Here is a 25,684-nt window from a genome sequence, read left to right as displayed (position 1 = left end):
TCACTGTTGCTCTCTGCCTCCCACGTTAAAAGAATCAAGTAAGGGGGTACGGAGTATGCTTTGCTGTAGAGAGATCTCAGAGAGCCGATTCTCCCAAATTTTGCAAGGACAGGAATGAGATCAGCCTGGGCCGGGAGGGGACATTTCCCTTCCTTGTGGGCCCTCTGGCCTGGGGTGGGCACCACTGACCCTTCTTCCCCTGCTTACAGGTGCCACCACTGCCGGATGGGAGTGCCCTGGAGTCTCGGATGCTGTTGGCACACACATCATGTCATCATGCATCTCTAGCCAGCGTAGCCGTGACCGGGCCGCCCTCCAGGATGCCCTGGGGGGCGGGGGCAACAGCGCCGAAAGCCAGAAGCCTTGTGAGGCCCTGCAAGGCCTCTCGTCTCTGAGCATCCGCCTGGGCATGGAGTCCTTCGTTGTGGTCACAGAGTGTGAGCCGAACCGGGCTGAGGACCTCAGCCTGGCCCAGGACCGACCCCCGGAGGCCAATGGCCCAGAGGCCTCATCAGGTCCACCCTCTGGGTCCCAGGCCCGACCCCACCTCTGCGGTCGCAAGCTGTCCCTGCAGGAGCGGTCTCAGGGAGGTCCGGCAGCCAGCAGCAGCCTGGACATGAACGGACGCTGCATCTACCCCTCCCTGCCCTACTCGCCCGCCAGCTCCCCGCAGTCCTCGCCGCGGCTGCCCCGGCGGCCGACTGTGGAGTCTCACCACGTCTCCATCACGGGCATGCAGGTGTGTGAGCTGGGCCCCTGGCTGCCCTCCAGGCCTTGGAGGGTCTCTGAGGGATTTAGGTGCAGCTGCTGAGGTGGTGGTGGGAGGGATTGGTCATGTCGTCACTTGGTTACTGTTCACTGCCAGACCAGCGTGGGACACCTAGGGTGCGGGCAGAACAGCCTGTGTGAGAGTGGACAGAACAGCTCCAGGGTGGGTGGGAGGCCGCAGCCCAGAGTTGCAGAGGCGGGGGCCCTGGTAAGCCCTCAGCCGAGAGGCCACCCCCCTGAATCCAGCGCTTGCCAGTCCTCTTGCTCCTGCCGTGAGCATCTAGGAGCTGGTTAAAGCTGAGCATGCCCCTCCCAGCCCCTGCTCAACTGCTGCTGCTGCCAGCTCACAGAACTCCGCCCGTGCCTGTCCTCCACGTGTTCCTTGGTCGCCCACAGCCTGTTCTCTCCTTGGGGTTCTGTTCCTTCAGCTCAGAGCCTCCCCCGGCCCCTGTGAACTTGCCACCTCTGCACACGCACATCCCAGAACAGTCGCCACCTCCTCTTGGATCCTCACATCCTACCCTCTCGGAAGCAGCTCCCTCCCTGCTGGCCGGCGGCTCTGCTGCCCCACAGTGCGCACTGGCGTCTGATTATCCGGGGGTGTGTGTTCAGCTGTTCGCTGCTTGCCTTTCTGCCCCCAGCTACTTTCAGGTTTACTGTGTTTGGAAGAGTGACAGAGAGACAGAGAGCTCTCCAATTTGTTGGTTCATCTCTAAATGGTTCCCTCTTCAGCGGCCAGAAGCTTCTTCCAGGTCACCCAAGGTTGCAGGGGCCCAAGCACTTAAGCCACCCTCCGCTGCTTTCCCAGGCACATGAGCAGGGAGCTGGGTTGGAAGTGTAGTGGCTCGGACTCGAACCATTGCCGGTGCTGCAGGTGGAAACAGCCAGCTATGACCCAGTGCTGGCCCCCTCCGCTGCTTTCCCAGGCACATGAGCAGGGAGCTGGGTTGGAAGTGGAGTGGCTGGGACTCGAGCCATTGCCGGTGCTGCAGGTGGAAACAGCCAGCTATGACCCAGTGCTGGCCCCTGAGCTAGAAGTGAGCTCCATCCCTGTGTCCCTGGGGCAGAGCAGGAGCCAGGAGACATCTGTTGGAGGCATGGGTGTTAAGTTTAGTTGGGAAAGAACTTGCAAAAGCGGGTCCGCTTTCCAAAGGGGCTACACTTCCGCAGGGGGGTAGGATCCAAGCAAGTGGAGATGGCTGCATGGAGAGCCCGTGTGGCATGGCATGGCATGGTGTGGCGTGGTGTGGCGTGGCCCAGGCTCAGGCCCGGGCAGGTGGCTGTGGGCAGCAGAGGACAGCTTGGGCTTGTGTTGGTTTAAGATAGGGCAGCTTGGAGTAACACTAGGAACTGTCACAGACGTGGGCTGCTTGTCCAGGCAGAGTCCCTTGTAGCCTGGCCATGCAGGCCCCGCATGGTTCTCAGCTGTCTGCAGGCAGGATGAGGACCCACAGCCTCTGTCTCCCTGTGAGTCCCCTTCTGGGAGCTGCACCCAACACCTGCCTACAGCACCCCTGGCCAACTGTGCAGCCTGGCAGAGTCCCGTCATGGGCCTTTCCTCACCACGGAGGGCTTTGAAAACCGGGCTGTGGAGTCAGCCTCGAGCTTGTAGGCAGTGGTGTGTGGGGCTGCCCTGGTCAGCGGGCCTCTCGGAAAGTGAAGTCTACAGCATTGAGGGGAATGGATTAGGAGGCAGCAGGGTCCCTGGGAGCCCACTCCCCTCTCCTTGTGTGCTTTGGGGTCTCTCCGGGTCTCAGGGGAGTACAGATGACCCTATTACCCACTGTATGGGCAGGGTTCTGTGCCACTGAGGCCTATGCTGGGGCTAAGCAGACAAACATGCTGACCGGGAGCTGTCCCAGTGACCTTGCTGAGAATAGAGGGAGTTGGGGGGCAGGGGTCAGTGTGATGTCATGGTGCCCCCGTTGGCCCCCTGCTCGTGGTGATACTCTGCATTGTTGGAGATGCATGTTACTGAGCCCACACCTGCAGGTATGCACCCTAGGGTGGGCAGTGGGTGGCCCTCAGGTTGTGGAAGGCTCGTGTGTTCTGCCTGTCGAGGCACCACGGGTGGCACTCGAGCTTCAGCACGTCTACAGCATGCTGTTTTTTTAAAATGTATTTACTTGAAAGTGCTCTCATCCCTCGGCTCTGATCCCTCGGCCCTGACTGTGCTGGCCGGGGCGGGGCCAGGCCGAGACAGGCTCCTGGGGCTTCACCTGGCTCTCCCTTACGGGTGCAGCGGCCTAAGCGCTTGGGCTGTCTTCCTCTACTCTCCCAGATCGTTAGCAGGGAGCGGGGTTGGAAGTGGCACAGCCAGGATTTGAACTGAAGCCCGTGTGGAATGCCAGTGTCACAGGTTTACTGCGCATGGTCTGTGAATGATCTTGTAAATATTCAAATGGCCTATGGCAGAAAAAAAAAAAAAAGATCCCCCACCCCTGGTATACACTGGACTAATACCTCAGTTCAGGGGGACAGAGCTGGGGGCAGGGTATTTGTACCCCCAGTCCTGGAGGCTCCCGTTGCTGTGGTCTTGATGGAATCCATGTGACAGGAAGCAGATGTGGGCCCAGCTAGGATTACACAACAATCTTCTTGGGAGAACTACTTTTGGGGGGCCCACCTGCTGAGGTTCCTCACAGTGCTATGAGGACAGGGACAAAGCTGTGAAGGCGTGGGCCACTGGGGCGCACGCAGCAGCCTGAGGACTCGGCAGGGGAAGCACTGGCTGGTCTGTGATACACGCTGTTTTGGGTCCTCGTCACGTTTCCGCTCCAGGTTTACTTCCCCTAAACTATGTAGGAGAATAATTGAAATGAAAGAGAGAGAATGAGAGAGAAGTATCCACTTTTCACGTGCTGGCCTGCTCCCCAAGTGGCCGTGCTGACTGTCTGGGCCAGGCCAAATCCAGGAATCTGGAACTCTGTCCAGGTTTGGCACTTTTGCTGCTGCTTTCCGGACTCTGAGCGATGGGGCTGGAACGGGCGCGGCAGGATGGGATGCTGGCCTTGCTGGTGGCAGCTTCCCCTGCTGTGGCAGAGGCAGCCCCAAAGTGGTTGAAGTTTTTTGTTGTTGTTTGAAGCTCTGTTTGTCTCTCGAGTGTAGACCATGACTCGAGCTGTGTGGCTGTCGTGATAGTCCTTGCACGGTGACCCTGCTCTCACACGCGTGCTCTTCCCCGGCTTTCCTGTGCTCACTGGAGCTTGCTTTGCCGGTCCTGGAATTGTGCAAGTGGGACTGTTTAGCATGTGCTCTTGTAAGTCAGCTTCCCGTGGGTGGCGCTGTCAGGCTGTTCCTTGCCGCTGCCCAGGGGTGTCCCATGGCAGGGGTGTCACCGTTGGCTTTCGCGTTCACCTGTGGGTGGATGTTTGGTTGCGTTCTGGTTTTTGACTCAGGCGCATCTTTGTAAACACGTTTCTTTTCTACAAGGGGGCTGTGTGTTGAATGGCTGTGTTGCTTGAGTGGTGGCAGCTGTGTGTTAAGAAACTGCTGGGGCTGCTCTGTAGCATAGTGCATCAAGCTACTGTCTGCAGTACTGGCATCCCATATGGGCACCGACACGTGTCCCAGATATTCCGCTTCTGATCCAATTCCCTGCCGATGGCCCGGGAAAGTGGCGGAAGATGGCCCAAGTGCTTGTGCCATTACACCTACTTGGGAGACTGACAGGGCTCCTGGTCCCTTAGTTCTGGCACTCCACCTGAGTCTCATGTGGGTGCAGGGGCCAAGCGTCTTCCTCTGTCTCCCCAAGCGTGTCAGCAGGGGCCGGATAGGGAGTGGGGCAGAGACTCAGGTGGAGGCTCAGGTGGGTGTTGCAGGTGGTGCTTGACCTGGCATACCACAGTGCTAGTCCCTCATTCAGTGGTTTGCTCCCTTGTGCCTGCAGCAGCTGGCCATTCAGCCCTGGGCTCCTGCAGGGCTGGCAGGAGCCCAGTTACTCCGATCTAGGTGTGCAGTAGCTGGCAGTTGCATTTGGGGTTCTAGCCAGGTACGGGGCCCAGAAACTGCAGTGTTGGGGTGTGGCACCTCAACTGGTGTCTTAAACTCTGGGCTAAACACCCTCTCTTTTATTTATTTTTTTTCTTTTGTGGGGGGAGGCAGTTTCTTTGAGAGGTGGAGAGAGCATTGAGGTTCAGCAGCTTTCCATGGGTTTCTCTTCCATCTTCGGCCTGCCTTTCAGTTGAGTGGCTGGTTGTCTGGTTAGTGAGTCATAAGGGTTCTTTGTAGATAATAGGTACTGGTCGTGGTCCTGGCCCCGGTCCTAGTGCCGGTCCCCGTCCCCATCCTGTTCCTTTGCCTTACAGGTGCTTGTGAGTCATTTCTCTCAGTCTGGGGCTTGCCTTTTCTTCTCCTTCTTTTTCTTTATGAACTTTTACTACTATTTTGAAGATTTAAAAAGAGCTATTTATTTTTATTTGAATTGGAGACCTGCTGATTCACTTCCCAGATGAAAACAATAACATAGCTATTATCTGGTTTTTGTTTTAAGATTTATTTATTTTTATTGGAAAGTCAGATACACAGAGAGAAGGAGAGACAGAGGGAGATCTTCTGTCCACTGGTTCACTCCCTAAGTGGCTGCAACGGTCGGAGCTGAGCCGATCCAAAGCTAGGAAGCCAAAGTCTCCTCTTGGTCTCCCACAAGCAGGGAGCTGGATGGGAAGTGGAGCATCTGGGATATGAACCAGCATCCATATGGGATTTTGGTACATGCAAGACGAGGACTTGAGCCACTAGGCTACCACATCTGGCCCTGGGCTGATCTTAAGCCAGGGACCAGGAGGTTCTTCTAGATGTCTCGTGTAAGCGCAGGATCCCAAGCACTTGGCCCATCCTCCACTGCTTCCCCAGGCCACAAGCAGAAAGCTGAATGGGAAGTGGAGCAGCTGGGACTTGAGCTGGTGCCCATGTGGGATCCCAGCGTTGCAGAGGGCAGCTTAACAGGCTGTGAGCGCTGTGCCACCTGCTGCTTTTGTGCGTGCACTAGCAGGGAGCAGCCTGGGACCTGTTACGCCACAGCGTCAGCCCCGATGACATTTATGATGAAGTGCCGTAGCAGGTCAGAGCGGTCACCATGGGGAGGGTGGCATTCGGTGGCTTTTCTGGGAATGGGAGTGACCTCTTGGGTTTGGCTCTTGGCTGTGGGTGGTGTGGCTCATGAGAAACTTCTCTAGTTGCTGCATTAGCGCTGACGGATGTCCCGTGTGTCCTGTTTGCCTTTCAGGACTGCGTGCAGCTGAACCAGTACACGCTCAAGGATGAGATTGGAAAGGTAAACGCCGGAGCCCACTGCTCCTCTGCCTCTGGGTGGCTCGGGTGTCCTGGAGGGCCTGCAGGGCCGGGTGTGGCCAATGAGGACACTCGGACCACAGCACAGATGGGGAGAGTTTTGTTGTCCATCTCAGGGTTTGCAAAAGCAGAAACTACTTTGTTGTATGTGTCTAAAAAAATCAAACATTTTGCTACAAAAATTCAAGCAAGCTTCCAAAGGAATCCAGTGTTGTCCTGGTGATGGTCCCAGTCCATCCTGGCTTCTTCCACCTGAAGGACTCTGCCTTCTGCTTTTCTCTTAGCCATAGAGCAGTGCCACCACAGGTGTCCCACGGGGGGTGACACCGTGGAGTGAGGTGGGCTGGGTGTAGGACAGCAGGGGCTTGTGTGGACCGCGTCTCCTGAGGCTTGGGAAGTGGGAGGCAGTGAGGCCGGGGCAGCTGGCCCTCGGCCCTTCCACAGAAGCAGCTGTGGGGCTGGATTCTTATGTCGGCTCAGTCTACATGCTGGCAGCTCCCCCTTTATAAAAGCCGTGAGTCTGGCTTAATGCGGTCAGTGGGCAGCTTTGACCGGTGACTTAGTGGTTTGCAACCCGCATGTCGGGGTCATCATGGTGCAGCTCGTAACTTCCTTGGGCCTCTCCCCTTGCTCAGGGCTCCTACGGCGTGGTCAAGCTGGCCTACAATGAGGATGACAACACCTACTACGTGAGTAGCCACCCTGTCCCCTTCCCCTGCTCCCGCCTGCCCCTCGCTTGCCTGTAGCCCTGACTCGCTCATTCTGTGACTGGCGAAGGGCACAGTGGGGAAGCTCCCATGGTTCATGAGTTTGACAGCTGACCGGGAATCTTGAGAAAGCAGTCCAGGATTGCAGGGACTGTGGAAGCCCCACCTGGACGTCATCAGGGGCTGCCTGCAGGTGGCAGGGCCTCAGGAAGGCCTGGTGCAGAAGGGGCTCTCCCTTTGCTGTCCCTCATCAGTTCTGTCTTCTTGCAGGCCATGAAGGTGCTGTCCAAGAAGAAGCTGACCCGCCAGGCTGGCTTCCCGCGTGAGTGTGACAGGCCGGGAGACAGGCAGAGCCCACCTGGTGGCGTCCCCTACCAAGAGCCACCAGACAGTGCCGGCCTCCCTGACTTCCTTTGTATTTGCTTTAAAATGTTTGTTGAGGTCATTTAGGCATTCCACCCAGGAGTGCATACCCATAAACAGTTAAAGACTGGGCTGCCACGTGACTAGGCACGCCCACTCCTGCCACATACCCCAGGGGTGGGAACTGCAGTGGTCACGTGCTGGCGATGGAGGGATCACCCTGCTTCCTGAGGGTATCAGGACCACTGCGGTATGCAGGGTTCAGTGGTGACTGCTCAGAAACGTGCTGGGAGTTGTAACCGGAGACCCGGAGAGCTGGGGCCGGAGGCCCTCATCCCCTCGTCTGTTGTGCTTCTCTGCCCAGGCCAGGTCATACACTTGGGCCACTCTGTTTTGGCTTCACCATTTTTGACATTTGCTTCTGCTTTTGCTTCCTTAAAGTACTCTTTACTTCCTGTCAGCTCAGGCTGCTAGTCTGCAGTGCCCTGCCTTGGGGTGAGACGGGGGTGTGGTCAGCAGCTGCTCGTGGCCTGCTGGGAAGCCCAGAGCAAGGCATCTGCTGACCAGGGGCCAGGGTCATACATTGTTGTCTTTTGTCTCTACGACCACAGGTAGCAGAGGGGGAGAAGGGGAGAATAGTGGCCAGGCTGCGCGTGCCAGCGTGTCTCAGGCCTCCCCAAGTCTCAATAGCCCAGAAGGAGCCTGGGTTGTGTCACTTGTTCCAGGCCTGCTGAGACCTACCTCTCTGGTGGCACGTGCAGCCATCCCCTGCTGAGGAGAGACCTCCTTGATGTCTGCTGCAGGTCGCCCCCCACCCCGAGGTGCCCGGCCAGCCCCAGGGGGCTGCGTCCAGCCACGAGGCCCCATCGCACAGGTGTACCAGGAAATCGCCATCCTCAAGAAGCTGGATCATCCCAACGTGGTGAAGCTGGTGGAGGTGAGGAGGCAGGGGTCGGGAGGAGGGCTTCTTCCAGGTCTCCCACGTGGGTGCAGGGTTTCAAGGACTTGGGCCATCTTCTGCTGCTTTCCCAGGCCACAGGCAGGGAGCTGGATGGGAAGTGGAGCAGCCGGGACTTGAACTACCTCGCAAGTGGGATGCAGGTGTTGTAGGTGGCAGCTTTACCCCTTAAAGCCACAGTGCTGGCCCCTAAGTAATATATGTTCATGTAAAATATGCTTGGAACAGAAAAAGCATAAGAGTGCTGTGGACGTAGGTTTTGCTGGATTTTCTGATGACTCCTGGTTCTCGGAGCTATGTCTGTGCTCAACCCGTTGGCCACTCCGTGTGTCCGGCAGTCTCTGGAAGTCCCCTTTGTGTTAGTAGACAATGAAAATGGAAAAGACCAGTGTTGCTGGGGACTCCCCCAAGGGATCCTGGGGACCTCTGGAAGCACCAGGTAGTGGTCTGCAAATGTGGAGTGGGGCAGCCGCTCCCCTGTGGGGGCTGGGAAGGCCCCCCTCGGAGAGGCAGACAGTATGTGGTGGCAGGAAGGGGCACTGGTAGGAGCCTGTGTGCCAAGGGCTGCAGACAGGCAGCCAGGGTACTCGGCCTTGGGTCTGACTTCCCCACAGGGTAGAGCAGGGCTCCAGGCCCCAGGCTGCCCGCTCTGGCCTGGCTCTGCCTCCCTGTCCCAGAACTTCTGTGCCATGGATTGCAGCTGGCTGGGAAGGCCAGTCTCCCTTGTCTTCAGCACCCTGTAGCTTCTGACCTCCCCAACCAACAAGGCCTTGTCCTGGCCTGTCTGTTGGTTACTCATGTTTCTTGAGTGCCTGCTGTGTGTCCTAGCCCTGGGGACCGCTGAGGTGGCCAAGGGGGACATGGTACTGTCGCTGTCCTTCCCTGCCTGGAGCGCTTGAGTCCGGATTGAGTTTCAATTTTCACGCTGCAGATAGCAGGCTTCGTGCCTGTTTTTCCTGGGCTGTGGGGGCCCTTGAGGCCTAGGCTGGGCAGATCTCAGTCCTGGGTGTTTCTCCCAGGCCTGTGGGCAGGCAGGCAGGTGGACGGCACCTCCTCCCTACTCACAGCTCTTTTCTTTCCCTCCTGCCACTGCTGCTGCCCGGCCCCTTGGCGTGGCTATGTTGCCAGGTCCTGGACGACCCCAATGAGGACCATCTGTACATGGGTAAGCAGCCCTGGGCGACCTTCCACAGGTGGCTGCCCGCCCACTGGGTGCCACAGTGAGCGTGCAGAAGGCCGCACACGAGAATGTACTGCTAGTTCCCTTAGAGCATCTGGGGTGGCCCACGCTCTTTTTTTTTTTTTTTCATTTTATTTGAAAGGCATTTTCAAAGAGAAAAGGAGAGACAGAAATGTTTGATCTACTGGTTCAATACCCAAATGATAGCAATGTCTGGAGCTTGGCTGGTTTGAAGCTGGGAGCAAGGAACTTCCTCTGGGTCTCCCATGCGTGTGGCAGGGTCCCAACCATCCTCGATTGCTTTCCCAGGCCACAAGCAGGGAGCTGGATTGGAAGTGGAGCAGCCAGGACTCAAACTGGCACCCATATGGGATACCTGTGTTGCAGGCATCAGTGGCCACATTCAACTGTTACTTTTAAAAACCTTAAAAATGGGGCCAGCATGATGGCCGAGTGGATAAAGTCTTTGCCTTACATGTGCCGGATTCCTTAAACTGGCAGGGAAAGCCTAAACACCGAGTCGACTCAAAGGAAACGTTTCATAAACAAGAACTGATGTGGCGTGAGGGCCAGTTGGTCAGCATCCAGGGCAGATGTGGCAAACCGGGCAGAGACCAGAGCGTCCGGTTGTTCGGGTTGGAGGGACCATCCTGGCTGACAGTGTTGCTCTCAGCCGCTGCACGTGCCGCCAGTACTGCTGTTTGCACCGGGCTGGTTATGACGCCACTTTTGCTTCCCTTCTCTCTGGCCTAATGCCTGGCTACGATCCAGAGCCACCCAGCAGTGCTGTGGCCACACAGGCTGCCTGCTCTGATGCAAACCTCCCAGGGCCAGTGACACCTCAGCATCCAGGCGTCCCTCACGTGTCTGTAGTCATGCCAGGGTGGACTGAACGCCGCTGTGTCACTGGTGTGCTGTGAGCACACCATGGCGCTGCACTGTCTTACAATAGGACCCAACAGCAACCTCGCTCCCATGATGGTATTTACAGGATGTGTTGAGTCCATCTAGAGGTTGCTGTGCAAGGTGAAGGAGGACAGCACTATCAGCAGCCAGAAGCTGGCCAGGATGGGTGTGGGGTGGGGAGCGACGTCGCTCCTGGGAGAATGTCCCAGTGAGCCGGCGCTGGGCTGGACTGTGGGCCTGGTAAGAATTAGGCTTCAGCTCTGAGCTCTGGGTGGTTAGTAGGCGTGTGGCCTAGCAGGACATTGCTGGGCTGCCCGTGGCCCAGATCCAAGTGCCTGAGATCAAGTCCAGAGTCCACACTGAGCCCTGACTCCCTGTTGACACGCACCCTGGGACGTGGCAGGAGGCAGCAGGGTGTAGCTCCAACCATTGGTCCCCTGAGAGCCATATGGGAGACCTGGATGGAGTTCTTAGCTTGGCCTCACCCAGTTGTGACCATGATGAGTATCTGGGGAGTGGACCAGAAAGTGGCATATCTGTGACAGTGCCTTGCTGCCTTTTTTTTTTTTTTCTTTTACTGTAAAGTCAGATATACAGAGAGGAGAAGAGACAGAGAGGAAGATCTTCCATCCATTGATTCACTCCCAAAGTGACTGCAATGGCTGGAGCTGAGCTGACCCGAAACCAGAAGCCTAGAGTCTCTTCCGGGTCTCCCATGTGGGTGTAGGGTCCCAAGGCTTTGGGCTGTCCTCGAGTGCCTTCCCAGGCCACAGGCAGGGAGCAGGATGGGAAGTGGGGCAGCCAGGCCACAAACCAGTGCCAATATGGGATCCTAGTGAGTACAAGGTGAGGACTTGGCTGCTAGGCTACCATGCCGGGACTCTGTTGCTGCCTTTAATTAAAGATAAAGTTAATTAAAAAAAAAAAAAAGATTGGAGCGTGTGACATAAGTTGAAAGCACGGTTTCCGGGCCCAGCGTGGTGGTGCAGTGGTTAAGGTCCTCGCCTTGCACACCCGGGATCCCATATGGGCGCCGGTTCTAATCCTGGCAGCCCCGCTTCCCATCCAGCTCCCTGCCTGTGGCCCGGAAAGGCAGTTGAGGATGGCCCAGAGCTTTGGGACCCTGCACCCGCGTGGGAGACCTGGAAGAGGCTCCTGGCTTTGGATCGGCATAGTATCTGCCGTTGCGCTCACTTGGGGAGTGAATCAATAGATGGAGGATCTTCCTCTCTGTCTCTCCTCTTTGTATATCCACCTTTCCAATAAAAAAATAATAATAAATAAATCTTTAAAAAAAAAAAAAAGAAAAAGAAAGCACGGTTTCCCAAGCTCTCCAAGCCAGCAGGTTCATGGTCAGAGTTCTCCCTTTCCGAGGCGGCTGATGAGGGGGTGCGGGTATCTGTGCTAACTGTGTTGCTGCCCAACCATAGCCATGTGCATGCAGGGAGGGACAGAGCAGCCTGTTGCAGCAGGTGGGCTGGCTTCCTCATGCTGCATGGATTATGGTGCCAGTGGAACGGTGGGTGGGAGGAAGGTATGAACATGCATGCAGCCTGAAATAATCAAGGCAGGGAGGGCTGGAGCTCCTGGCTGCAGCCGGCAGCTGCTACAGATCTGCCCTGCCTTGTGCCTGTGGTGCCCGAGGACCTGGCTGTGGCCAGAGGCCACAGGTTAGCATGAGTAAGACCCTGGCACCTCTGAGGCAGGAACAGAGATGGGCCCCGTCTTCTCTGCTGAGCTTTCTGTGGCCAGTGTTGAACAGGGTCCCAAGAAGAACATAGCCTGCCCTGGCCCTGGTCCTGTGCTCTCGATGGGAATTTAGCAAAGCGGGACCCTGAGTATCCAGGACTGGTTGGGCTGTCGCTCCTCTGAGATGCCACGCTCATTGCTACACTTTGGGCCATTTCTGGGGGAGACAGATGAGCTTCTGGTTGGTTCCCCAGATTAACTGTTGGCCTTCCCTTGGCCTTTTCTACAGTTTTCGAGCTGGTCAATCAAGGGTGAGTGTCCAGCCCCCGATGCGTGTGATGCAGCGAAGTTGAGGGAGACACCGCTGGCCCCACCGGTCAGAGAGGACAGGGCCGTGTGCCTGCATCCACTTGCATTTCACACGGGTGTTGGCCCTGTAGGCCTGTGATGGAGGTGCCCACCCTCAAGCCGCTGTCCGAAGACCAGGCCCGGTTCTACTTCCAGGATCTGATCAAAGGCATCGAGTACTGTAAGCGGGGCGCTGGGGTTGGCCGGCCCTGGAGTGGCAGGACGGGGCTGGAAGAAGGGTCGTGTGGGAGGAGGCTGCGGAGAGCCAGCCTGGGGCTGTGCCCCGACGGAGAACAGCAGTGCCGATCCTCCACCTGGGCTTGGCTGTGCGTGCCAGGCACTATTAGGGGCCCTGCTTGAGAGGGCTGATTGTACCCAGCAGCCCTGGGGTCGGGGGTGGGGAACAACGATGCTGTTGGCCTCCTGGAACTCAAGTTTCCTCATTGAGATAATGAGAGACACTGCACACAGGGCAGGACCCCACGCTGGGCACTCCCCTTCCCAATAACTGCCATCTTCATCGTCTTCATCCTCATCCCAGCTGGGTCTTCCAGATGGCGGCTTGTTCTTTGTTAACTGCTGGCTAACGCCCAGGCAGGCTGGTGCCCAGGTCTGCTTTGTGGCAGACCAGCTTGGTATAGCTGTTGTTGGCTCGCTGAATGAATTTACACTTGATCCTTGCGAGTCTCCTGGCTCCTAGCTAGCTGGGAGCCAGCTCCACCACCCCAGTTCCTGTGTGCTGTCGCCTGGGATGTGGGCAGTGGCGTTACGGTGTGGTGGTTGAGTTTCCATGTTTATTTTTGAGAATGGGATTGGGAACTTCCCCTCGCAGCATGTGGGTGCCCAGCAGCTGTGCAGGAGGGGGTGTGGGGAAAGGCCCGAGGCCCCGCAGAGGTGCTCATGGCTTCCTCGGTGTCCTCTCTGGTGCCCGTGTCCACTCCCCGGCCAGTGCACTACCAGAAGATCATCCATCGGGACATCAAACCTTCCAACCTGCTGGTCGGAGAAGACGGGCACATCAAGATCGCCGACTTCGGTGTGAGCAACGAGTTCAAAGGCAGTGACGCGCTGCTGTCCAATACTGTGGGCACGCCCGCCTTCATGGCACCCGAGTCACTCTCTGAGACCCGCAAGATATTCTCTGGGAAGGTGGGTGTGGCCACTTGACAACCCGTGGAAGACCCCTTGGATCACAGGGAACCCATTTGTCTCTGGCTTCCGGTTCTGTTTTCCTTAATGTATCCTCCATAGCAGAAACCAGCCGCTCCAGACCCCCCTAGGAGCATGCCCATTCCTGAACTGGTCCAGCAGAGACCTTGGCCTGGTATGGGTCATGTGTCCATCCTTGAGTCAGTCACGGGCTGGGGGAAGTCGTATCGTCTTTGGCTAGACCTGGGTTATGTGCCCACTCTGGAGGCTGATGAACAGGCTCAGCCACCCCCTTCCTAGGCTGGGACAGGGCAAGCTGGAGGATTAGATGCTGGGCAGGCAGGAGTGGCCAGTGCCTCTGCTGCCCCTCAACCTCTCACGTGAAGCCCTCTCCCCTCTCTGCAGGCCTTGGATGTGTGGGCCATGGGCGTGACTCTGTACTGCTTTGTCTTCGGCCAGGTAACTGGGTGGGCATCCCTCCTGACTACTCCCAGGGGTCCCAAGCCAACTGGAAGGTCTGTTGTTTTATTCCTGCCAACAGATCTGACAGTGGAGAGGGCTGCTCCCTCTGCTGTGCACATCTGCATTATGGCAGTCCTATCTGTGGCACAAGGACCTGTTAAAGAGATCGGCAGAGGCTCTGGAGACTGTAAAATGCTGATAATCCAGTCTGGGCGAGGGCCTTGGCACCTCCACCCATCCCTGAGCCCAAGGCAAGCATCGCTAATCGATACTTGCACTCCTTCCCCCTGAGCTTGCTGCTCTTCTCCCTCAAGTGTCCTCAGGGCAGGGTTGCATTCGGCAGCACTGATTGGGGGAGTGCTGTCTGCTTGCTGTTTTATTCTTGTTTGGGTAGCATTAATAAAAAAAGATTTATTTGTTTATATTGGAAAGGCATATTTATTGAGAGAAGGAAAGAGAAAGATCTTCCATCTGCTGGTCTACTTCTCAAGTGGCCAGAGCTGAGCCAATCCGAAGCCAGAAGCCTCAAACCTCTTCCCGGTCTCCCACGTAAGTGCAGGGTCCCAAGGCTTTTGACTGTCCTTGAGTGCTTTCCCAGACCACAAGCAGGGAGTTGGATAGGAAGTGGAGCAGCTGGGACATGAACTAACGCACCCCCCACCCCCCACCCACACACACACAAACAAACAGGATACCTGCTCTTGTAGGTGAGAGATTGGCCAGTTGAGCTATTGGGCCGGCCCCAACAATTGGGAACTTTCTAACTCTGAATCTCAGTCTGGTTATGTGAGCAGTGTGGGTGTGTGTGAGTGTATGTTCCAGGTCAAGGGAAGCTTAGCCACTGGGCTCACGCAAAACCAGCCAGCAAACTGGGTTGGGAAGCACTGAGGCGTATAAGAGAGAGCTGTCCTTCCACCATGTGATTCCACCACGACTGGTGGTTACCTGTGCTGGCTTCACAGTATGCTGGCCCACTCCTCCATTCCTCCCTCCTTCCATTTTATTTATTTTAAAAAAAATGATATGGACCCAGCACAATAATCTAGGGGCTAAAAATCTCGCCTTACATGTGCCAAGATCCCATATAGGTGTCAGTTCTAATCCCAGCAGCCCTGTTTCCCATCTAGCTCCCTACTTGTGGCCTGGGAAAGCAGTCAAACATGGCCTAAAGCCTTGGGATCCTATTAAGTCCCAAGCATGGGAGACCAGGAAGAGGCTTCTGGCTCCTGGCTTCGGATTGGCTCAGCTCCAGGTGTTGTGGTCACTTGGAGAGTGAATCATCAGACAGAAAATCTTTCATCTCTGTCTCTCCTCCTCTCTGTATATCTGCCTTTCCAATAAAAATAAAATAAAACTTTAAAAAAAATGATTTATTTTGGGGGCCAGTGCAGTGGCATGCAAGCTAATCCTCCCCATGATAGTGCTGGCATCCCATACAGGCACCAGTTCATGCCCTAGCCGCGCCACTTCCAATCCAGCTCTCTGTGGCCTAGGAAAGCAGGAGAATGGACCAAGTCCTTTGGACCATGCCTCCGCGTGGGACATGCAGAAGGAGCTCCTGGCTCCTGGCTTTGCATCAGCTCAGCTCTGGGCCGAGTGGCCACGTGGAGAGTGAATGAGCAGAAGGAAGTTGTTTCTTTTTCCCTCTTTCTCTATAAAGTCTGCCTTAAAAAACAAAATAAAGATTGGCTTATTTCAAAGGCAGAGTGACAGAGAATTTTCCATCCACTGGTTCACCCCCACCCCCATGGCCGCTGTAGCTAGGGCTGGAACTTCTAGGCCCTGGAACTACTCCCTGTGGGCCCCGATGTCAGTTTCTCCTGCAACCCATGTGGTGTGGCACGGCACAGGCAGACCCTGAAGGGCAGCTGTGGTGGTGCCCGCTGACGCCTGGGCTGTCCCTGGCCTCTCTTGGCAGTGCCCATTCATGGACGAGCGGATCATGTGCTTGCATAGCAAGATCAAGAGCCAGGCGCTGCAGTTTCCAGACCAGTGAGTATGGCCTGCCTGTCCCGGTCCTGTCCCTGCCCAAGGCTCCGGCAGCCTGTGCAGCTGTCCCCTCCGCCCCCACTCCCACCCCCGACCCGTGACATGATACGTGTCCCCTGCCACATCTAGGCCCGACATAGCCGAGGACTTGAAGGACTTGATCACCCGTATGCTGGACAAGAATCCCGAGTCACGGATCGTAGTGCCGGAAATCAAGGTACCTGGGGGTCCCTGCGGGCCCCAAGCTCCGGCACCAGCAGCAACGTCTGTGTCCAGGGCTTGGGATTATCTGGCTCGGCCCACCACACCCCCGCCTCTGCAGCTCTACCCACGTCCTCCTGGGCCCCGCGGCCCTCCTGGCTGCTGGCAAGGGGGTAGGGGAGAGGATGTGGGGGTTGTGTTCGCTGTGATTGTTGGAGTGGGATCCCTGAGCAGCCGGCGGGCGGCCTGGGCTTAGGCCAATGGTTTCCATTCCCGACACACCAAACCTGGGGCTTCTCGACTCACGCCGATCCTCTGGGTCCCTGTGGGAGCTGTGGACCAGGCCCTTTGGGAATTGGCCATGAGGTCATCATAAAGCAGCTCAGCCCCGCCCTTTCCGGCTCCACCTGCTTGCAGAAACACTGCAGGGAGGGACCCTACCCCACACCCCTGACCAACTCCCCTACCCCCGCTCAGCCCTGCTGACGGCCACAGGCACATGTCCAGTCCTTGAGAAACGCAGTGATCGGCTCTGGGACCTGGCTCAGGAGCACTGGGGGCACCTGCAGGGGGGTAGCACCCCTAAGAGTTGTGAATTAGGGGTAGGGGTGGCAGACCCTGGCCTGGGTCCTCTGCCTCAGCCCGCTTCCCTCTGTGAAGTGGGGAAGAGGCCACCTGCTCTGAGATGAGCCTTCCAGGGGTCAGAGATGGTGGCCAAGTGAGCATTGCTACCCGGGCAGCGGGGTGAAGCCGATGCCAGATTCCAGGGGCTGGACAGAGAATCTGCCCTGCACCCATTGCAGCCCCAGAGCTCCTGCCTTCTCTGCCCCTCTCTCCTTCCCTGCTCTGCCCATCTCTCACCTGCCCTTTATTGGCTCTCTCGCCCGCCTGACCACAGGCTCATGCCTCTCCCCCGCATACCGCATGCCCTTCTCAGCCCTGCTCGCTGCCAGGGCTTCTGGGGAGCAGGTGCCGCCTGCCCCTCACCCCTCCCTGTTGTTCGTTGAAGCTGCACCCCTGGGTCACGAGGCACGGGGCCGAGCCGTTGCCGTCTGAGGATGAGAACTGCACATTGGTGGAGGTGACCGAAGAGGAGGTCGAGAACTCGGTCAAACACATTCCCAGCCTGGCGACCGTGGTAAGGCGGGCGAACCAGCAGCCGAGAGCAGGGCCGGCCAGCACCGGGCTGGGGCACAGGTGGCCGCGTGGGGCCTGCCCGGGCCTCTGGGCTTAGTGGCACGTCATGCCTGGGGGCTCCTGCTTCTGAGCCAGGTCTGAGGTTCCCAGGAGTGGAGGTGGGGAGGGAGCAGCCACTTTGTTGAGTCCCCACCTCCCCGAGCATGTGGGGGAGAAGGGCTGACAGGAGACCGAGGCAGGAGCCAGAGCCTGGGTCACGGAACTGGAGTCACCGCCAGGTGGATCCTCAGCATGTCCCGGGCAGAAGTCTAGCTGTTCTCACATTTGCCCCGGTCTGGAATTTTGGCCCCGTTCCTAAGGAAGCAGTGGCAGCTAGAATGGGGAGTCCTTGGGCCTCACCTTGGGGGCTCCAGGAATCAGCCTGTTGCCAAGCCCCTTCCCAGGAGGGCGTCTGAGTCTAGGAGGTGCCAGGGTGACAGACCTGCGAGCCACTTCCCGCCCCCGGACACTGTGAGTGCCTGGGTGTATTTGGTGAGCGAGCACTCCCCTTGGCAGGTAGGCAGACAGGTAGGCCCCGGGCTCTGGAGAAAGCTGAGAAGTTGTCAATAAAGTGCCCAGCACGATGTTTCAGGAGCCTAGACGCCCACATCTCCTTCACAGCTTTGCACTGTTCCCCACTCCCTGCACCCCAACACTTGCTCCTTCAGAACCCAGGGCCTTCGTCCCGATCTTCTTCCTCTTCCGCCTGGGGTCTCTGCATGACCTTCTCTGTTTGACTCACTAACAGTGCTCCCCCATCCCCAGTCCCGCGTCCCTGTGTGTGCCTGGGTGTGGGGTCGTCTTTGGCAGGCCTGGGAGGGTCTTGTCCTGAAGAAATGCGTCCATTCCCCCTCCCCCCACAACCCTTGGGAGTAGCTGTTACAGTGATGCGGGTGATCTCTCAGGCTTGTGCTGGGAGCAGGGACCGCGTGATGAGCGAGGGACCCGGAGCTATTGGCGAGGCCACCTGTAGCACAAGAGGGGCTGTGGGGTGCACCCCTGCTGGAGGGAGAGAAGTGGGGGTACATGCCCAGCTACGAGAGGAGGGTGCCCAGTTTGCATTGTGCCCTCTGGTGGGAAAGAGCTGAGTCCTCCAGAAGCTTTCGCAAAGCCAGGGCTGCTGACAACAGGGCAAGGTGCAGGGAGGACCCCACAACGGTCTTGAGTGCTAGGACTTGGGATGTGCCTACAGAGTAACTGTTGCGAAGCGGATGATTCTGTTGCATTTAGTGTACAGTTTCTGTCTGGGCAGTTCTTAAAACCCTTCCCAGATGCTGACCCACCTGCTGGCTCTCACCCTGCCAGAGGTAGTCAGGGGAACCACCTGCTGGAAAGCCATCTTTAGCCATTGCCTTCTGCTTAGCACCCTGTCTTCCAGTCCCTGCCGGTCCCCTCTGTAGCCAGTGTCTGTGCTGCCTGCCTTCCCAGGACCGGCCCCCATCCTTCAGGGACCCTTCCCCACACACAGTTTTTCAGCTGACGGATCCTTGCTGCTGTCACTTGGCCGTAAATTGGGGTTTCTTAAAAGCGGCGGCCGGAAGCATCACCCTTGCTCACTCCCCAGCTCCAGAACTAGCCAGGGACCCAGACAAGGGAGGGCGTGAAGGAGAAGCTGGCCCCAGGAGAGGGACTGTCTCGGCCTCGGGCAGGCAGCAGCCCCAGCCCAGGGCACATGGGTAAGGCCAGAGTCTCCCAGACTCAGAAGGACCTGTCGGCCCACTGAGCCAATTTGTTACCACTGAGACCTGGCCATCCTGTCAGCTCAGCCCCAGAAGCTGTTTCCTTCTTGCACTGGGAGGTGACGGTCATTCTCCTGCCTTAGAGATCTGCCTGGTGGATCCTGTGGTCTTCCCCAGGGAGTCACCAGGGATCCAGAAAGTCCACCCCGAGTCTGTACACAAGAGAGATGGGAAGGTCTCCTGTGGTCAGCTACCTGCACTGCAGTGTGTGTGTGTGTGGGGGGGGGCTGGCTGTAGCAGCACAGGCTCTGTGACCAGTGCCCATCAGCAGGACAGTAGGTGCAGGAAAGGCAAGAGCTGAGCAGGCATGGGGCCCTGGCATAGCTGTGTGTGGGTGGAGCTCAGAGTTGGTGCTGAGCGGCAGCAGGTAAAACCCAAAGGCTGCACTCTGATTCGGTCGGGGCGAGGGCAGGGTGGAAGCCAGCAGTGACTGTCGCCTTGTCTGGGGTGACCTGAGTACTCCAGTACTGAGATGCAATAGTGGCAGCGAGGGCCAGGGACCGGATGTCACTGCGTTGTGCAAACTCGGGGAATTTTAGTTGTGTCTTATTTGTCCCCGGAATCATCCTAGAAGAGCGGCACTCTGTTCCTCCCTGTGTGTAGGGGGCAGGGTGGATAAGCAGGGTCCACTAGCAAAGAGGCTGATGTGGGCTGCTGTGCCAGGAGGGCACTGCTAGTCATGGCTCAGGTGGCCGTGAGCACGAGATGGCCAGCAGCCACACTGGGCAGGGCAGCCAGTCAGGGTTTGATGGTCCCAGGCCTTCTGCCTGAGCCTGAGGAGTCTGGAGCTATGGGCAGTCCTGAGGAAGGGAGTGGCCTGGTCAGGTTCAGGGCTGGCCTTGGCTGCGTGGGTTGGAAGCTCTCCAAGTGTGTTTCCTCGGGGCCTGGGGAGAGGGCAGAGGCAAGTGGTGCTTGGCACCAAGGGTACAGGACAGTCAGCCTGAGTGCTGTCTCTCTCCTCTAGATCCTGGTGAAGACCATGATCCGCAAACGCTCCTTTGGGAACCCGTTTGAGGGCAGCAAGCGGGAGGAGCGCTCGCTGTCGGCGCCTGGGAACCTGATCACGTGAGTGTCCACAAGGAGGCTGGAGGTAGGGCAGTCAGTGACTGCCTGGATGGGCCATTCTGCCTGGGCCATCCCTGGAGGGACTCAGAAGGGACCTGCCTGGCACCCTGGGGACATTGAGGGACTTGGTTTCACCCAGGCTGGGCTCGGCCCATTCGTGCAATGGGGAGTCTTACTTCTCCTGTGGGCCGTGCATCCTTACTGGGGGACATCTCGACACACTAAGGTTCCAGTGCTTGGAGGATTTCTGGCCGCATGGTGGCTGTATGAGGAGGGGGTCCCCCTGCCCCCTGCTCATTGAGACAGGCTCTGGGGTCTGAGTGTTCCCAGATGGGGCGGACATCCCACAGCTCCCAATGGTCCCGTCTCAACTTCCCTTTTCCCTCCAGCAAAAAGCCACCCAGGGAGTGTGAGCCCCTGTCTGAGTCCAAGGTAACGCCATCTGCCTGTGCTGTGGCCTCCGCTGGGGCTGGGGCTGGCTGCAGGGCAGGGGGAGAGTGTGCTGCCAGCCCAGGTCACTGTGTCCAGCCCACCAGGGACCCCCACACTCAGGGCTCAAACCAGGGGCCTCGAGAGGCTTAGTTCTCCGGGGTCGGTCATGCATGTGGGCGGGCTGTGGGTGCATGGCGCTCTGCCCGCCTCTCCATGCACGTCCCAGGCCCCAGCACTGCCTGTCGGCTGAACGCACAGAATCTGACCATGTACCAGGCATGACGCCCTGCCGAGGTTCACCTGCTGCCACCGTTGCCCCTCTCAGATCTCGGGATGCAGGAGTCCTCCCACCTGAGCAGCTCCCAACGGGCCAGCCTCCTTCTGGAGGCGTCCACCGGCCTTGTCCACACCTCCTAGGACCAAGAGCACATTTGTCCCTGGGAGGTGCTGTGGTGCCCCCAAGTGGCTATGGCAGGGAGTTGATCCCGAGAGCCTGACCTTTGGCTGGGAGATCCAGGCAGACATTCCTTACTTTCCGCGAAGTAGCCTGGTTCAGCTGAAATATCACTCATGGGCACCCACGCACACATACGCACGGGCAGTGCTGGCTCAGGGTTTTAGCTGTTTCACAGCAGCCACACATCTGTCAGCACCATCGTTCTCATTCGTCTCAGAAGGACCCAGTACCCCCTGAGCCAGCCCTTCCCAGCTACCCCATTCCACAGTACCCACTTAATTCACTTTTGGTGTTCTGTGAGTTTGCCCATCTTGACATGGGATGACACAGCTGTGGACAGTGGCGTGTAGGTGTTGGTTAGAATTTGCCTTTGAGGGCCGAGTGCATTGGCTGTCCATACCAGGGTCCCGTGGGAGCAGCCCTTGCCCTTGTGCCGCTGGGAGAGGCCTTGCCCTCCAGAGTGGAGTTGGGGAAGCAGCAGTCAGTCCCCCAGCCGGGGGGGGGGTCTCAACCTGTTCCCAGACGTGATGGGGGAGGGGGCTCCCTGCTTGAGCAGTGAGCTTCCCAGGGTGAGGTGGGCAGTGCCAGGCGGAGCTAAAGTGCTGGCCTTTGCCTCAGCCTCTGTCCAGCCAGGACCAGCTCTGTTGTTTATTTTCTCTTTTCGCTGTGATCAAAACTGCGAGCACCCCCCGCCCTGCAACGGCCTGTGAGCAGCCCAGTGGACTTGCGGTTTTGTGATGCCCACACCTTCCATTTCAGCCATACCCGGTGACTGTGGGAGAGCTTGCAGAGCTGTCAGGGCTTCCCTCCGCCAGGGACAGCTCCCCTCTGGCCAGGGGATGACAGGCAGCAGCCCCGTGTCCCCATGGAAGGGAGCACCTGATGGATGGCGACAAGGGGCACGGTCCCTCCTACAGAGCTGTCCTTTGTCTCTCCACCTGCCACAGGCACATCTTCAGGGACATAAGGACCCTCATCCTTCCTCCCTCTGGGCTGGCTGGCCTTTGGTCCTGGGTGACCACCAGTCACTGATGACAGTCACTTCTCATGGCCAGCATCTCCCAGATGCCTTGTCCTCCAGGATTTAGGGTCCGGTGACCCAAGACAAGTGGAGTCGGGAGACCTAGGAAACCTCAGAGGGCAGGGCCCCTGGGTGGAGTCCCCATTTCCTTGGCCTCCCCACCCCCACTTGCCTCTGCTCCTTGGGGTGTGAGCCGCAGCTGTACACCTGTTTTTATGGTTCTTTGCTGATTTTGGCAGAAAATGCTGGTCTGACACTGGAGAGGGCATGCAAGAGAAAATGGGAAGAGGGTTGATTCTGAGGGGACAGGGTGAGGTGGCTGGGGCTGCAGAGCAGCGCCCCTGGGCACAGGTTGCCCATATGTGGGGCAGGCGGGTGGTCAGAGTCTAGCTGTCTTCGCTGAGCCTTAATGCCACTTTTCTGTTCACCGAGCAGGAAACAAGGCAGCGACGACAACAGCCTTCGGGGCACCGACCTGCCCCCCGGATTGTGAAGGTGCCCGGGCCCCGTGTGGGGAGCTGGGAGGCCTCGGCCCCCGACTGCCCTGCTCGCATGCACCCGTTGTGGCCCGAGGAGGCAATGGAGCCCCAGTAGTTGCCCCCGGACCACTCAACCTCGCATGTGTGGCCACGATGCCCCGCACGTCCGGAGTAGCATGCCCTCCGGACCCCGGGCACGTGTCCCTGACTGTCATCTCTGGTTCCCCATTCTTTTCTTTGTTGTTTTAAAAGAGGACAAAAAAAAAAAAGGTGGGGTGGGATGGGGGACTGGATTCCAAGACGTCTGCCTTGGCTGCTGGCTGGCTGGATGGGCAGGTGGAAGGAGTCGCAGCCCCCAGCCCATGGGCCTGTGGGAGTGTATGCTTTCTCGAGTGTTTTTATGCGAAAAACCCTTGTGCCGTGAGTTGAGAACCGTGTCTGGATCAGATGGTGTGGTGGGTGGCAGGCGACTGCGTGAAGAGAGGTTGTGGTTGGATCTGTGTGCCTCCCAGACAGACCCCAACCCTGGGGCGGTGAGCTCCAGGAGCAGGGAGGCTGGACCTCCATAGCTGCAGGGAGTGTGGGTGCCACTTCTTTGCAAGGACTTGGCCAGTTTTCTATGGGTAGGATCATGGTTGGGAACGCAGGAAAGGTTTGAAGTGTAGTTTGTTCTTGAAGCGGGTTTGCAGAAGGGCCGGAAAGATGCGTTTATTTGCAACAGGCAGTCTGCATAGGCTCCTGGGGGAGCTGACTGGGCTCCAGTCACATCATTTTTTTGTTCAATCACAAAGACTTCAGGGTGAAGCCCCTATACTTCCATGTACATTACATGGCTTACCGTGACGTGGACAACAAGACCCTGTCCATCTCCTACGCAGGCTGAAGGCCGGGGCTCTCCCAGAACACAGGTGGTGGCTTCTGCGTGTGATCACACATCTGGCCAGGGATCCCAGGCCTGCATAGCAGCAGCTTAGCTTGGCCAGGCCCTGTGCATTCTCGAGGCTGCTCCAGGACATAATTCAGGCAGTTCCCTTTGTAGCCAAAGTGTGCGAAGGAGGGACTGGCCTTTTCGATGTCTGGCTGGTATCTGGGGAGTTAGTTGGAGGATCAGGTGTAACGCCTTCCAGACGCCTTGCCGGTGAATGTCACACCGAAGGGGGAGGGAGGAGGACCTGGTTTTCCTGTACTGGTTTCAGCATGTGATGAAGTGTCGCTGCCTGGGCTCAAAAGATCCTGATTTCTTGTAGCTGGGGACTGAAGTTTAGGACCCCTCCCCAGCCTGTTGCAGAATTCCAGGTGCTCATGGCTTGCCTAGTCCCCCCCCCCCCTTTGGGATGTGCAGGATTAAGTTCTTGCCTGTAGTTTAGCCAGATTTCTTTTTGCTGTTGCACAGGCAGACAGGAATGGAGTGCTGATTCTGGAGAGTGAGGGACACACCACTGGGCAGACTGGCAGGGGCAGCTGACTGTCTACTGTCTCTTGTTGCCCAGCGCCCAGCAGATGCCTGGGGAGCTCACTCCTCCCACAGCCTGTGAGGTCTGGGAGATTTGCAATAAGCACTGTGTGGGGTTTGCAGCCAGACACTCGGCAACTCTGTGCAGGCCGGAGAGCCCCTTGCATTTGCAGCACGGCTATAGCATAGGTGCTGCCACCTTCCCCTCCACAGTGGCTTCCATTAGAGGTTTCCCTCATGGGGAGCCAGCAGTCAGGCGGCTGGATTGAGGGAGGTGTATGTTGATGGCTTGTCTTCACCAGTGCCAAAGGAAGCTGCGGGAAGGAGGGAGAGCCATGGCTCCCACCGTCAGAGCACAAGCACAGACCGGCTACAGCCAGCCCCGGGAGGAAAGGGGAGAAGCCGGTGGGAGCTTGCCTCAGAACCCACTGGGCGTCAGTGGCCTCAGAGGGTGCACAGACCCTGCACCTACCTTGCTTTTCCTCTGCTCCTTTCCTTCCCCCTCTCTGTCCTTCCTGCAGGTTGCCAGGGGCTTCTGGAAAGCCCTGTGGAGCCCCTTTCTGGTCCTTTGGGTGACTGAAGCTGTCTGCCGCTGTGGACCTGGCCTTGACCTTGCAGCCAGGCTCAGTTCCACAAGCAGAGCACCTGGGTGTTCAGGCGTGTGGGCTAGGTCTGTCCTCCCACCTTCCCAGGGGTCCTTCATAGGAACCCCAACCTCTGCTGCCTTCCAAGGTGCTAGGGGAGGCTGGGAGGTCGTCGGTTCCCCCTCCCCTTGCGCTGCAGGGCCGGCGGGTCGTGGGGCTGCTCACTTCCCCCGTGTGTGGTTCGTGCGACGCCCCCTGCTTCTGTTCTGTGGCCGACCCTTTCTACTATGCATTTTCCTTTGATCAGGTGTAAAAAGTTAAATACTGTGTATTTATCACTTAAAAGTACATGAACTTAAACGTAAGCCTTTGGTGTTTTTCCACAGACGTTTCAGCTTCTCTGTAAACTTGAAATAAACAGATGGCAAAACTCTGCGAAGCCTCGGCCTCTGGGGTTTTTGTTGCTGGTGGCTGATCAGTTCTTGTCCTGCGGACTGACCACAGGGCCAGGTGTTCACATCTGTACTCTCTTCCTTGCAGCGCATCTTAGCACTTGGCAGCTCAGAGGGTGGTTCTCGGACCAGCCTGTGGGCAGCAGCCCCCAGGAGTGGGTGAGAAATGCAGTCCATGGCACCCATCAGGTGCACAGGATGTGTGCCTGTCTCCCCATATGCCTCCTACAGTGTAAGTGCCATGCGGATGGTTGTCACGCTGTGTTGTTGTAGCAGTGATGACCAGAAAAAGGGTCCCTACAGGCTTTTCTTATCAAGTGTTTTCAACCCACACTTGATGCGCGGGGTGGGGTGGAGTAGTGTCAGATGTCATTACAAGACGCTAGTGGACAGCTGAGTGGCACCTGAAGTGGCCAGGCCTGTCACAGGTCACATCAGCTGCAGGGTGGTGCTCATTTGCAGGTCATGGCACATGAACTGAGGCTCAGAAGAATTTTAAGTCGGCTGTCTGGGGCTTGGGCTCGTCTTCAAAGCCCCCGAACCTCAGTGGTGTTTTTGGGAAGTCTGCATCCGGGGCTTCTCCAAGGCCAGAGGCCAAGGGCTCCCTGCACTTCCAGGGTGACCACAGCAAGTTGCCTCGCTTGCTTGGCTGCAAAATTGATTCTTCCTGTTGCTGGCTAGGTGTGAAAGAGTCACACTCCACTGTAGTGCCAACGCACCCTGTTGGTAGTGGCTGTCAGCCATCGGGAGCTGAGAGTTCCTGTTGCAAGAGCTCACCAGAAACCTAATGAAAGCGGAAAGGGGTGCACACAGG

General features: G+C 57.7%; 1 protein-coding gene across 5 annotated transcripts; it reads left to right on the top strand.

Moving 5' to 3' along the window:
• Nucleotides 1–213: 213 nt before the first annotated feature.
• Nucleotides 214–24,853, top strand: CAMKK2 (calcium/calmodulin dependent protein kinase kinase 2). 5 transcript variants are annotated; one of them, XM_040987029.1, is made up of 16 exons: nt 214–739; nt 5,996–6,043; nt 6,696–6,749; nt 7,038–7,089; nt 7,934–8,067; nt 9,217–9,253; nt 12,153–12,174; nt 12,304–12,392; nt 13,161–13,360; nt 13,766–13,819; nt 15,741–15,814; nt 15,941–16,028; nt 17,022–17,150; nt 19,892–19,992; nt 20,382–20,424; nt 22,634–24,853. In XM_040987029.1, exons 1-16 carry the CDS (start codon nt 269–271, stop codon nt 22,808–22,810), a joined length of 1,773 nt encoding a protein of 590 aa, XP_040842963.1. In that variant the 5' UTR covers nt 214–268; the 3' UTR covers nt 22,811–24,853. The 5 variants fall into 5 exon arrangements, with proteins under 5 accessions (XP_040842963.1, XP_040842964.1, XP_040842966.1 ...); XM_040987030.1 differs by lacking the exon at nt 22,634–24,853 and adding an exon at nt 22,338–22,616 and having other exon boundaries at nt 219–739; XM_040987032.1 differs by lacking the exons at nt 17,022–17,150; nt 22,634–24,853 and adding an exon at nt 22,338–22,616 and having other exon boundaries at nt 219–739.
• The last annotated feature ends 831 nt before the right edge of the window (nt 24,854–25,684 follow it).

This window comes from Ochotona curzoniae, unplaced genomic scaffold (assembly GCF_017591425.1).
Source record: "Ochotona curzoniae isolate NIBS_2020 unplaced genomic scaffold, NIBS_Ocur_1.0 contig_46, whole genome shotgun sequence".
NCBI classification, from domain to species: domain Eukaryota; kingdom Metazoa; phylum Chordata; class Mammalia; order Lagomorpha; family Ochotonidae; genus Ochotona; species Ochotona curzoniae.
The sequence above is the reverse complement of the archived record's forward strand: the minus strand, read 5'-3'. Positions and strand labels throughout refer to the sequence as shown.

Excerpts from the sequence above, each read along its gene's own strand:
- CAMKK2 (XM_040987029.1), top strand. The coding sequence starts at position 269 with ATGTCATCATGCATCTCTAGCCAGCGTAGCCGTGACCGGGCCGCCCTC. Across the intron at positions 740-5,995 it reads TCTCCATCACGGGCATGCAG|GACTGCGTGCAGCTGAACCA; the intron begins GTGTGTGAGCTG and ends TTTGCCTTTCAG. Across the intron at positions 19,993-20,381 it reads GCGCCTGGGAACCTGATCAC|CAAAAAGCCACCCAGGGAGT; the intron begins GTGAGTGTCCAC and ends TTTTCCCTCCAG.